The sequence below is a fragment of the Oncorhynchus clarkii genome, chromosome 22 (genome assembly GCF_045791955.1).
Source record: "Oncorhynchus clarkii lewisi isolate Uvic-CL-2024 chromosome 22, UVic_Ocla_1.0, whole genome shotgun sequence".
Classification (NCBI taxonomy): Eukaryota; Metazoa; Chordata; class Actinopteri; order Salmoniformes; family Salmonidae; genus Oncorhynchus; species Oncorhynchus clarkii.
Window position 1 is genome coordinate 41900009 of NC_092168.1, and position 13631 is coordinate 41913639.

General features: G+C 42.6%; 1 protein-coding gene across 2 annotated transcripts in view; it reads right to left on the minus strand.

The window, feature by feature from the left end:
- Window positions 1-717: 717 nt before the first annotated feature.
- The window catches only part of LOC139380924 (SH3 domain-binding protein 4), a 78250-nt gene continuing 65336 nt past the window's right edge, over window positions 718-13631 (minus strand). For both annotated transcript variants that reach the window (XM_071124091.1, XM_071124092.1), the window contains exons 4-5: window positions 3248-3436; window positions 718-2569 (exon numbers count right to left, since the gene is read on the minus strand). In XM_071124091.1, the coding sequence (XP_070980192.1) occupies window positions 2345-2569; window positions 3248-3436 (414 nt within the window). In that variant the 3' untranslated portion in view covers window positions 718-2344. The remainder of the gene's footprint in view (window positions 2570-3247; window positions 3437-13631) is intronic.

The window sequence follows — 13631 nt, forward strand, 5'->3', positions numbered from 1 at the left end:
TATTGTGCAGTGAGAGAGACCTACTGTATGGTGCAGAGAGAGAGACATACAGTATGGTGCAGGGAGAGGGAGATACCTACTGTATGGTGCAGAGAGAGACATACAGTATGGTGCAGGGAGAGACCTACAGTATGGTGCAGAGAGAGAGACATACAGTATGGTGCAGGGAGAGTGAGAGACCTACAGTATGGTGCAGGGAGAGAGACCTTTGGAACCGTTTTGCTGGAGCTGTAAACGGTTTGATGCTTGCTTTCAACATCAGACTTTTGGAGTGATGGGAATGCTTGGCAAAGCAGAAAGTTGGACAAACAAACAGGCTGCTGGAGGTCATCCAAAAATTAAACTCCTCCTCCATTCCATCCATCTCCATCTATTCCTCCTCCTCTCTTTCATGGGTGTCTATCTTTCGCTGGTGTATTTCAACCTCTCTTTCACTTCATCTGTATCAGCCAATTAATTGTTAGTGTCTCACCCTCATCTTACCTTTTTCTCTCCTCTCAACAGAACATGCTGTATTCTCTGGGATGTCGTTGGGTGGTCAGCACAAACATAATGCTGATTAGAAAACCAAACATAACCTGTTGCATCACTAATATTATTTCCACACTTGTAAGGGAAAATGTAATTCAAGAACACAAACAAATCTAACATGAATATAAATTATTGCTACTGCGGTAAAGAAATCCGATCGTTCAGCAATCAGCATAATGAATTGCATAAAAAATATTCACATTTTTATTTATATTCTCCACAAAAGTATGCAGTCACAAAACAGATGTGAAATGTGTATTAACAACGCAAACAGGGGAGAAAACATACCCAGAATCTTTAACAGAGTTTTAGCATTGTAACAGTGGTTGGATATTGAATGAGGCATATATGTAGTTATATGTAGAGTCATATTAACTGGTGACCAGCTTCAGTACAACATATTCACTAAGTCTAGTATATAAATAACTGCAGGCCATATGGTTTCATTTTAAAAGATAGTTAAGAGAGGTGAAAAAGCGGTGAGAGATGAATTTATTTGAAATGAAAGAACAAAGTTAATCTGTGAGTTATGCACAGTTATTAACTCGGTCCTTAGAAATATGTTCACTAACAAAGTAGTTGAATTAAAATGGACCACAGTAAGAGGAAACAATAAGAGAGCGCTTTCTTCTGAACAACTCCGACGCTTTATAAATAAACACATTATATTTAGCTCGTTTGACACACGTGACAAGGCTAGAGAACAGGGATACCATTTAGAAACGTTGTCTTTGCACTGGATCGAGTCCACAGTTATGAACGAAAGGTGTCAAAGTGTCTTTAAAAAAATGCTGTGCCATATTTAGAGTAAAAAAAATACATACTATGCCAGACAATGAAGATTAAAATAGTCTTTGTGAATACTGAGACTGTAGCATTGTGTAGTTTGGCTGGTGGCTATACAAAGATGGGTGGTTGAGGACTAGCAGTCTAGTCCTCCTGGAGGTGAGGGGGAGTCTAGTCCTCCTGGGGGTGGGGGGGGGAGTCTAGTCCTCCTGGGGGTGAGGGGGAGTCTAGTCCTCCTGGGGGTGAGGGGGAGTCTAGTCCTCCTGGGGGTGAGGGGGAGTCTAGTCATCCTGGGGGTGAGGGGGAGTCTAGTCCTCCTGGGGGTGAGGGGGAGTCTAGTCCTCCTGGGGGTGAGGGGGAGTCTAGTCCTCCTAGGGGTGAGGGGGAGTCTAGTCCTCCTAGGGGTGAGGGGGAGTCTAGTCCTCCTAGGGGTGAAGTCCTCCTAGGGGTGAGGGGGAGTCTAGTCCTCCTAGGGGTGAGGGGGAGTCTAGTCCTCCTAGGGGTGAGGGGGAGTCTAGTTCTCCTAGGGGTGAGGGGGGGACAGTCTAGCAGTCTAGTCCTCCTAGGGGTGAGGGGGAGTCTAGTCCTTCTAGGGGTGAGGGGGGACAGTCTAGCAGTCTAATCCTCCTGGGAGTAGTCTAGCAGTCCACCCCTCACCCCCATGAGGACTAAAGGCAGATTCAGAGGAAGAAAGACTCAGAGGGACCAGAAAGACAGCTGTTGTTCAGAATCTTCAATACAAACAGGGAATAAGGTTGTGGAGCATAGGAAGATATGCAAAAATGATCCACAAGGGTAGGGTCAGGGGTGGAGTTAGGGGTCGGGTCAAGGGTGGGGATTGGATGGTGATGAACATAAGAAGGACAGCAGGAGGTGGAGTCTATATCAACAGTCCAAAGGTTCATCCTCTTCTATCTTTCATCTATACGGGTGGGAAATAAATTGCTTTCCAATTAGCGGAGATATAAGGGAAGGAGACAAGCTGCACCCTATGAGTGATGATGACAATGATTATGGTCAGTTTGGTCTATATGGCACAGTCGTCCTGAGAGGCGGGGCTGAAGGCTGAGCTCCGGAGCGTATCCAGGCAGTTGACGAGGATGAGCGTTCCCGTCAGGTGTTTCCAATGCTTGGTGATGGGGCTCTTCATCTTGTCCAGGCCCATGTGGAGCTCCTGGATCACGTCCCGGTAGCTGTCCCCAATCTGGGCAGCCCACGTCAGTAGGAAGTCATAGGCTGGCTTCCACATGGCCTACACAGGGAGAAAGAGAGAGGTGGCGATTGAAGGGAGCATATTGGACTGACAATAGATCACATGGGAATTGCATGCTGTTTTCTGATGTTTCTATGGTAATAATGAAATAAACTCAGTGACCCTGTGATTACATTGCCCGCCCTGAGGTTGGAAGTTCGATTCCCCGGCCGGGACTCAACGCGTCTCTGCTTCGCACTCAGCATTGAGGATATAGATTGTAAGGCCCTGTGGTAGACTAGCGTCCTATCTGTCCAGGGGGTGTACTTGTACATCAAGCTGCCTCATGCTACAGAAACAGGAGATAGGCTCCTGCTCCTATGAGCTGTTCTAGCTCGCACAAGCAAACGCTCGTGCAAGGTTATTTACTTACTGTGGTCATAATGATGTTGTTGGCTTACCCACAGTGCAGCACAGGGAGAGATAAGGACATAGGACGATGTGGGGTGGTAATTGAAGGGAACATATTGAAGTGAGGGTGACAATAAAATGACATGGAACTGGCATGTTATGCTCCACCAGTTTAACAATGGTTATTGTTTTCTGACATTCATAGTATATCAATCCAAAAGTATGTAAAGCACAAAAAGTATTTAACTATTTACAGTTCACAGGTCATGTAATTTCCAAAAGCTGTGTGTAGTATTTCAATAATGCCAGATCAGAACCTAGCCTAACCTCGTTGTCCACCACTCCGTTCTTGTCTCTGTGTGGTCCCTCGTATGCATCCAGCTGCAGACGGGACACTTTGGATAGCCTTTCAGCCAGTTCCCGCCACCGCCCAGCCACCTCCACCGCTGTGGTCAGCAGGACAAAGTCCATCACCAGCCTGGCCACCAGGCCCTGGCAGTCCATCTTCAGCAACGCCTGAGGGGGGGAAGACAGAGAATGGTTAAAAAAATAAAAAATAAAAACTGTACATTCTTGCCAGTACAATTCCACGAGAGAGCTGGTCAGGACAGGATGACATACAAAACCCACAGGAACAAACACACACAAGAACACAAGATTAAGAGTTTTGTTTCTTGGCTATGCTTCCCATTGTTCCTAAATATCCTCTTTCCCATAATCTCAAATCTGTGTAATTTTCCATAATCTCAAATCTGTGTAATTTTCCATAATCTCAAATCTGTGTAATTTTCCATAATCTCAGGTCTGGTCTGTTATTTTTCAGATGTATTCCGGAGGGCCTGACGGGAACAGAGCCTCTACAGCGCTAAGCACCACCTCACCAGGAGGGCCTGACAGGAACAGAGCCGCTAAGCACCACCTCACCAGGAGGGCCTGACGGGAACAGAGCCGCTAAGCACCACCTCACCAGGAGGGCCTGACGGGAACAGAGCCTCTACAGCGCTAAGCACCACCTCACCAGGAGGGCCTGACAGGAACAGAGCCTCTACAGCGCTAAGCACCACCTCACCAGGAGGGCCTGACAGGAACAGAGCCTCAACAGCGCTAAGCACCACCTCACCAGGAGGGCCTGACAGGAACAGAGCCTCTACAGCGCTAAGCATTCCAGAGCCATGCAGGCTCCAACTCTCTGGCTCTCTAGGCACCACCTCACCAGGAGGGCTACAGCATTCCAGAGCCATGCAGGCTCCAACTCTTTGGCTCTCTAGGCACCACCTCACCAGGAGGGCTACAGCATTCCAGAGCCATGCAGGCTCCAACTCTCTGGCTCTCTAGGCACCACCTCACCAGGAGGGCTACAGCATTCCAGAGCCATGCAGGCTCCAACTCTCTGGCTCTCTAGGCACCACCTCACCAGGAGGGCTACAGCATTCCAGAGCCATGCAGGCTCCAACTCTCTGGCTCTCTAGGCACCACCTCACCAGGAGGGCTACAGCATTCCAGAGCCATGCAGGCTCCAACTCTCTGGCTCCAGCTAGGTACAGTAGCTGTCTATGCTGCTGGGCTGAGAGGAGGAGAGCGATTCTTGTTTGATTAACTCAGCTATAGGCAGGAGAGCAGACCAGGGGACAATGTGCCAGTATGGAGCACAGCAAACAGCAGGAAACCCATGCTTTTTTTTTTTTACACTACTTCAAATGGAGAAAGAGACTTTTGACTGGCTAGCACTGTGTAAAATGGCCTGTTTCCAAGTGTGTACATGTAAATCAGAGAATATCTTTAATGATAAGAAGTAGAAAAGAAGTATTGAGAAGTCAGAACAAAAACAGTCTTACCAGTCGGCTCTGGAAGGTCATGGATATTTACACATGCTAATAGCCTCTAACAGCTTGTCTATTGTCCTCATATCACGGCCCAGTTCAGCTCAGCAGGCAAACTACTCCAAACATGTATTTAGTAGGTTTATAACCTAGTACATATATATATATATTTTTTTCATGTCTTAATAAGAAGTATAGACTATAAAGTTAATGGTTTCTATATTCATACAATCATCAATAAAGGTATAATATCAAATCAAACTTCAATTAAAACTATTTGAATTACATTTAAAATAGTAACACACTTAAAACAATAACATGAACATGTGAACATTCATGTGCCTTAATAACAAACTTGTATTCAATCTGCAAATACGAATAAAATTGTTCAAATTGCGAGTCCAGTTGGTTTAGCCACAGAAAACGAAAGCAACCTTCCCGCTAGCCATGATTGGCTGAGATAATGAGTGGGCTGGACATGCTGAGAGATGAGTTTGGCCATATAGCACGCTTCTGCCTATTTGAGCTGGTCAGTATGTATTGGTAATCCTGTCTAACGCTTTTAAATGTTTTTTTATCGGGTAGTAAAACTGCATACGTGTTGCTTTCCACTTTCTGGAGGACTGAGTTCAGTGGAATTCAAGTATGATAGCTGAGGAGATGGAGAAAACACCTGTCTCCGGATTACATCTTCAAACTATGGGCAACCATGGCATCTGTAACTGGAGACGCATCCATAAAAAGGGGTTTCATTTCAAGTTAAAGTGTACTGTTAGCCAACTAATGTCAGCTGGCTGGCTCGCTAGCTAACATTACGTGTATGATCTTATTATACGTATCTCTGAGCCATTTTTTGGGCTAGCTAACATTGAACCTGGTTGGTTAACTACCTGCAGATTCATGCAGGGTAGTAACTTCATGAGTTGGGATTATGGTTCATTGTTTAGCTAGCTAGATATCTTAACAAAATAACCCACTATGCAAGTAACCAATTCGGGTGCATTCGTAAATTCAGTCTGGCCAACTACTTCAATTTAAGAGCACTCTCGTCTGAGTGTGGCAGAGTGCAGAATAACTGAAGAATTTACGAACGCTCAACACCCGTTGAATATGGCCGGTGTCAGTAAACGTTGGCCAAAAAAGCAGAATTAAATTATTTCCAGCAGCACAGTTACAGTCACCAATGCTCTGGATAACATAAAACAGCCATCTCTGCTAGGACAAGTAAAATGGTCAGAGTTGGGTGTTCTCTCATTTGTGTCTGGAAGTAGCTAGTCAATGTTAGCCAGTTAGCTTGGGTGCTTGACTTCCGTTATGAAGTCATAACGTTTGGATCAACCCTACTCATCGGCCAGAGCGTCCAGCGTGCTCTCTGAACGGTTCTGAGAACGAAACGCTCTGAATTTACGAACTGACAATCTGACAGCACAGCTGCAGTCACCAATGCTCTGGAAAACATAACAGCCTAACCAGCTCTGCTAGGGAGAGTAATGTTCAATGAGATGTTCTGTCTGGAAGTAGCTAGCAAGTTAGCTTGGGTGCTTGACTGCTATTTAAAAAAAAATATTATTATGAACAAAACAAATACAAGAGTACATAAACCTAACAAACCCAACCTCAGTATTTCATATCGAGATACATTTTCAATTTGTCAATAAGTTTTATGGTACATATTGCTTTTTTTGATTTTACACTTACTGATCATTTCAAAAATAATATTTCAATTCTATGTGAAGAGGGTTTGTCCTCCACCCACTTCATTTTATGGATAAAGAATCTGCCATGAAAATAAACAAATTAACAATGAAAGTTAAATCAGGGTCCATATAATTTTGATCAAAATAAAACATAATATCAGTCTTTCAAACGAACTATTAATGTTAGTTTGAAAGACTGATATTATGTTTTATTTTGATCAAAATTTATTTGAAAATAAAATATTCTAACTCACGCCAAAATCTTCTGACATAAGAACAGTCCAAAAATAAAAAGGTTGAGAGTCCCGAGTCACAAGCACAAAATACACATTTGATATCAATAGCTATTTTGAATCTGTTTATAACAAAGGTCTTTACAGGGGTGCTTGACTGCGGTTGTTAGGACAGAACACTCGGATCAACCCTTAAAGAGATGGGTGGGGCTAAAGCTTAAGAGGATGTGAATGATGCTGAATGGGTGTAGACAAAGAAGGGCTCTCCAGTAATAATACCAAAACATTCAAAGGCCGTTTTATCAAAAAGGAAGTTTACAAGTTTAATCAACTTTCAAAGCAAAATGACTTTTCCATTGTTCCTCAAATGCAGTGTATGATATACCATTTTGTAGCTCTCTGAGGCTACATTAGACCGACTTGAGCCGGTTGGTCACACATTGTACTATAGTCCAAAAAGCATTTCTTCAAGTGGCTACGGCGATGTGCAATACTGTTTTCCATACAACCTTGCAAAGTTCTCACATAACTGTTGCAAGTGGAAATAAGCCAACTCGCTCCACTGTGATACATTTTGTACATCAGACGGTACAGGCGTTGACAAAATAGGTCCAGCAATCATAACAGAGCGAATAAGGAGTAAACGCATGTCACATTTTTACATTCCTGTGCATTGAAATGAGAAAACCCTGATGAGATTTTAGCGAGCAGGTGGCCAACTTAAACTGAATATTTCTTATCATTCCATCATCCAGCACACCAATATTCTTCCAGACGGTAAAAATGTATTTTAATGCCCAGAGTCCACTACAGCCATGTCCATGGGCATGAAATATGTAAATAGCTCTGAGAATCTCAGTTTGTCTCTATTGTTTTCCTGTGTGCCGTGGTCTTTGCCTGTGTCCACATACTCTGTTGCATTTTGTGAACTTCATTCTGATGTTGTAGTACATAGTTGTCTGTCCAGTGCATGATGGAGTAATCTGCTTTTTTTTTTACCCAAGTTCCATGGAAAAGTCTGTAAGCATTTGTTGCAACCTGTGTGAGCTTGACATGGATCTGTGTTGTTGAGCAGATACAAACATGGTGGTGAAATCTCAAGTAGACTACATGGAAGTTAAAAACATAACACTAAGAGAAAAAAAAAGTTTCTAATGAAATGACATTGAAAATAAACAGGGGCCTGAAAGGCTTAGCAATAAAGTAGCCAACTGTATAAACTGTTATGAAATGTCACCGGTGTACACTAGTTGTTAGTTGAAGAATAGGAGACAAGATTATTAATGCTTTTACAGAGACGCAAACAACTGTAATAATAAACACACACAAAACATGTTCATCCTGCCAAAATGACTCCTGGGTCTGTTCTGGCTGCAATGGCAAATCATCTGGAAAGGTGGCTGTCTTGCCTCTGGAAAGGTGGCTGTATCTTGCTGTTCAACTGTCCATTGAGTGAATTTATCATAGAACTTAGTTTTATAAAATTATGTTCAGCATCGTGTGCGGTCTTTCTCAAAAGTTTGCGGCAGTGATCTAGGTTTGAGATCTGCTTTGAGCTTTTACATGATTGCGACACAATCTATTTTTACAGTCAATAAATAATATGTGAGGCAGAGATACTTTATGTAGAATTACCGACACAGCCTTTGAGCTAAGTCTTGTGGATCTGTGCACCTAGAGCCAAAGATGGTGGATAAATGAAGATGTCTTACTCAGATCTTTTACCATTGACAAAATGGTCACAGTTCCTGTCTACTTAAGGGGTGGCTCTCCCATAGACACCAATGTGATAGCAGCTGGGTCTGGTCTACTAGTATATGAACTAGAAAACAAACTAGCAACCATATACAGTCACTGGGAGCGATGCACTTGAATCCCGAGTGGCGCAGCGGTCTAAGGCAAGGCATCTCAGTGCAAGAGGCGTCACTACAGTCCCTGGTTTGAATCCAGGCTGTATAACATCCAGCCGTGATTTGGAGTCCCATATGGCTGTGCACAATTGGCCCAGTTTCGTCCAGGTTTGGCCGGGGTAGGCCGTCATTGTAAATAAGAATTTGCTCTTAAAGGACTTAACTGCCTAGTTAAATAAAAAAACACTTGTATCACAGTTTCCACTAGATGTCAAAATCGTAAAAATTAATGAAAACAAACATTTTCTCTTTGGTCTCAATTGAAGGTTAGGCATAAGGTTAGTGTTGTGGTTAAGGTTTAAAATCAAATTTTAAGAAGATAAATTGTAGAAATAGGTGGGGTTTATAGCTTTGTGACTGTGGTAACTAGCGACGCCCAGAGTTTCTGTGCTTGTTTGAGTGGTAAAGGCTGAAGCAATCTACAGCAGGCGAAAGTCGAGAAGTGAAGTCGGGGGAACTGCATCTGCTACAGCTGAAAGTCAGCCACTGATGTGGTTTTCCAACAGAAAGGTTTTCCAACAAAAATTATTTTCTCTGTCACACACTCAGTCAGAACACACGTGCCTGGCTGCAAAAGTGCATTGTGCGTGACGTCAGCAGCAGGCGTTCAGCTCGTACACAGGCAGCAGCAGGCGCTCAGCTCGTACACAGGCAGCAGCAGGCGCTCAGCTCGTACACAGGCAGCAGCAGGCGCTCAGCTCGTACACAGGCAGCAGCAGGCGCTCAGCTCGTACACAGGCAGCAGCAGGCGCTCAGCTCGTACACAGGCAGCAGCAGGCCAGCAGCGATTTCAGTAAATTGCAAATCATTGTTGGCTGACTGCAGCAGCAGTAGTGCGGGTTCGACGAGCCAAACCCAATGAATATTGTTGGTCACGAATGTTTGATCTTGAACAGAACTTACAACATCAATCAACGTGTCTCAATCAAAATTGTACAGCCAGAAGTACAGAAGTACAGAGTCTGTAGCTGAACAAATGTCAAATCATATTTTTTGCCGAGATGGCCAGTCAATTTGAGTAACGTTATTGTGTATTCTACGTAATGATGCAGTTTTACCTTATCACGCAATGACATCACAACGTCATTTAGCAACTTTTAGCAACAAATCAACCTGCCTCTAGGAACTTACCCTGAAAATTAGTTGGCAACACCTGTCGGGGGATGTACATATGCACCGTCAGGAAGTCGGATAACTTCTGATGTTTCTAGGAAACTGCTAATGGCAGACATGGAATTCGCCTTCAATATTGCCGATTAAGTGAATGATATAAAAAAAATCCACTTTTTTATATCATTCACATGATCAACATGTCCCAAGGAATGAATATCCTGATAAAGAAATATTAGATACAAGCCCAAGCTCTTCCTAACACTCACAAGACTTATTTTATATTTTTGTGAGGTTCTCAAAATACAACCAGGTACAGTAGTGAATGCATAGGCTACGACAATGAGAAGGTGTTTTTGCAGCATATGGGATATCCTTGGTTGTTTGCCATTACTTCATGCCCTTGTACCTGTACCTTGTATTATTTGTGATTGTGCAACATGGAATTGTAACAGGTGTGATTAAATGGTCCACAAAGATTCTTACTGAATGCAAATTGATTGCATATCAGCGTCGCTACAGCCTGCAGTGTATATTTCTTTAAATCACAACCCTTATATTGCTTGTCAGTAAGCATGTAAAGAACAGAATTTGATTCAATTACATGAAGTACACAACACTCACCGTACAGAACAGTATTAGACTATACAGCGGAGAAAATTGAGATTTTGGGCCACTGATCTACACGCAATACCCCACAATGTCAGTGGAATTTTGTTTAGAGAATTTTTTACTAATTAATAAAATTGTCTCGAGTCAATAAGTATTCAACGCCTTTGTTATGACAAGCCTTAAAACGTCCAGGAATAAAAATTAGCTTAACAAGTCACATAATAAGTTGCATGGACTCACTGTTTGCAATAATGTTAAAGTAATTTTTGAATGATTACCATCTCTATACCCCACACATATAGATAATTATTGTAAGGTCCCTCAGTCGAGCAGTGAATTTCAAGCACAGATTCAACCACAAAGACCAGGATGGTTTTCTAATGCCTTGGAAAGAAGGGCACCTATTGGCAGATGGGTAAAAAAATAAATAAAAAGCAGACACTGAATTTCCCTTTGAGCATGATGAAGTTATTAATTACGATTTGGATGGTGCATCAATACACCCAGTAACTACAAAGATACAGGCGTCCTTCCTAACTCAGTGGAAAGAAAAATAAAGAAATCGCTCAAGGATATCACCATGAGGCCAATAGTGATTTTAAAACAAAGTTTAATAGCTGTGATAGGAGAAAACTGAGGACGGATCAACAACATTGTAGTTACTCCAGAATTCTAACCTAAATGACAGAGTGAAAAGAAAGAAGTCTGTACAAAATAATATTCCTAAACATGCATCCTGTTTGCAATAAGGCACTAAAGAAATACTGAAAAAAAAAAAAGTGTGGCAAAGATATTCACTTTTTGTACTCAAAACAAAGCGTTATGTTTGGGACAAATCCAACACGTCACTGAGTACACATTTTCAAGCATGGTGGTGGTTGCATCAAGTTATGGATATGCTCGTCATCGGCCAGGGCTTTGGAGTTTTTATTTTATTTTTTAAAACCCAGAATACAGCTAAGCACAGGCAAAATCCTAGAGGAAAATCTGGTTCAGTCTGCTTCCCAACAGACACTGGGCGACAAACTAACTTTTCAGCAGGACAATAACCTAAAACCTAAGGCCAAATATACACTGGAATTGCTTACCAAGACAACATTGAACGTTCCTGAGTGGCCTAGTTACAGTGTTGACTTAAAATCGTCTTGAAAATCTATGGCAAGACTTGAAAATGGTCGTCTAGCAATGATCAACATCCAACTCGACTGAGCTTGAAGAGTTGGGCAAATATTGCCCAAAAGAATGGGCAAATATTGTACAATCCAGATGTGCAACGCTCTTAGAGACTTACCCAGAAAGACTCAAAGCTGTAATTGCTACCAAAGGTGATTCTAACATGTATTGACTCAGGGGGTTGAATATTAATCTCAGTAAATGTTAGAAAAAAAATAATTTTCTTCCACTTTGATATTATAGTATTTTGTAGTTAACATGATAATGTTACATGGATTTATGTTACATGGATTCATGTGGCTGTTTTGACTAAAACAAGCTAATGTTAGCTGGCAAGCAAAGTTAGCCAACTATCCTTTGGTAGCTAGCTAGCTAACGTTAGCTATCCAATGTTGGTGGGAGAACAGATTGCTTGGTAGCTAGCTCGCTAACCAAGTCTAGTAAAATACAGCAAAAGAAAAGCGGCTATTGACATTTTATTTGTATTGTTTTGATACAATTAGTAAGTGGGAACGATGCATCAAAAAACAAGGTGATGGATTTTCAATAACTCATGGCCATGCGGAATCAGATGCCAGACTACAACACGGTGGCTGATATGAACGAAAGGCCGACAAGTAACTCAACTATTCCAACAACAGAAGCAGAAGCTATAGCAAAGCACTCCTCCAGCGACTGCAACGGAACAGGAGTTTGTCGAGCAAGACGTAATGAGCTATCCACAAGTTCAATGTTTACCTTCATAACTTGCACTTTGATGGTAGCTAATGTTGAATATTTTAATCCTGTTAATTTGCTAATGATGTTATTTTCTGTTTTAATAGCAGGCAGCAAGGGATCTACACATGAATGCTGACATGGAGATATATAAGCCACAAGAAAAGTGACTACAAATGTGTATTTGTTTGACTTTGACAAAATATATACAGTACCAGTCAAAAGTTTGTACACACCTACTCATTCATGGGTGTTTCTTTGTTTTTACTATTTTTTACATTGTAGAATACTAGTGAAGACATGAACTAGGAAATAATACAAAGAGAATCATGCACTACCAAAAGAAGTGTTAAACAAATATATTTTATATTTGAGATTCTTCAAAGTAGCCACCCTTCGCTTTGATAGCAGCTTTGCACACTCTTGGCATTCTCTCAACAAGCTTCACCTGGAATGCTTTTCCAACAGTCTTGAAGGACTTCCCACATATGCTGAGCACTTGTTGGCTGCTTTTCCATGACTCTGCGGTCCAACTCATCATAAACCATCGGGTGATTGTGGAGGCCAGGTCATCTGATGCAGCGCTCCATCACTCTCCTTCTTGGTCAAATAGCCCTTACACAGCCTGGAAGTGTGTTGGGTCATTGTCCTGTTGAAAAACAAATGATTGTCCCACTAAGCGCAAACCAGATGGGATGGCGTATCACTGCAGAATGCTGTGGTAGCCTTGCTGGTTAAGTGTTCCTTAAATTCTAAATAAATCACAGACAGTGTTACCAGCAAAGCACCGCACACCATCACACCACCTCCGCCTTGATTCACGGTGGGAACCACACATGCAGAGATCAATCATCTGTTCACCTACTCTGCGTCTCACAAAGACACAGCAGTTGGGACCAAAAATCTCAAAATTAGGACTCCGGTCTAATCTATTTCCACTGGTCTAATGTCCATTGCTCGTGTTTCTTGGCCCAAGCAAGTCTCTTCTTCTTATTGGTCCTTTAGTAGTGGTTTCTTGGCCCAAGTAGTGGCAATTCGACCATGAAGGCCTGATTCACATCTCCTCTGAACAGTTGATGTTGAGATGTGTCTGTTACTTGAACTCTGTGAAGCATTAATTTGGGCTGCAATTTCTGAGGCTGGTAACTCTAATGAACTTATTCTCTGCAGCAGAGGTAACTCTGGGTCTTCCTTTCTTGTGGCGGTCGTCATGAGAGCCAGGTAAGTCTGGGTCTTCCTTTCTTGTGGCGGTCGTCATGAGAGCCAGGCAACTCTGGGTCTTCCTTTCTTGTGGCGGTCGTCATGAGAGCCAGGCAACTCTGGGTCTTCCTTTCTTGTGGCGGTCGTCATGAGAGCCAGGTAACTCTGGGTCTTCCTTTCTTGTGGCGGTCGTCATGAGAGCCAGGCAACTCTGGGTCTTCCTTTCTTGTGGCGGTCGT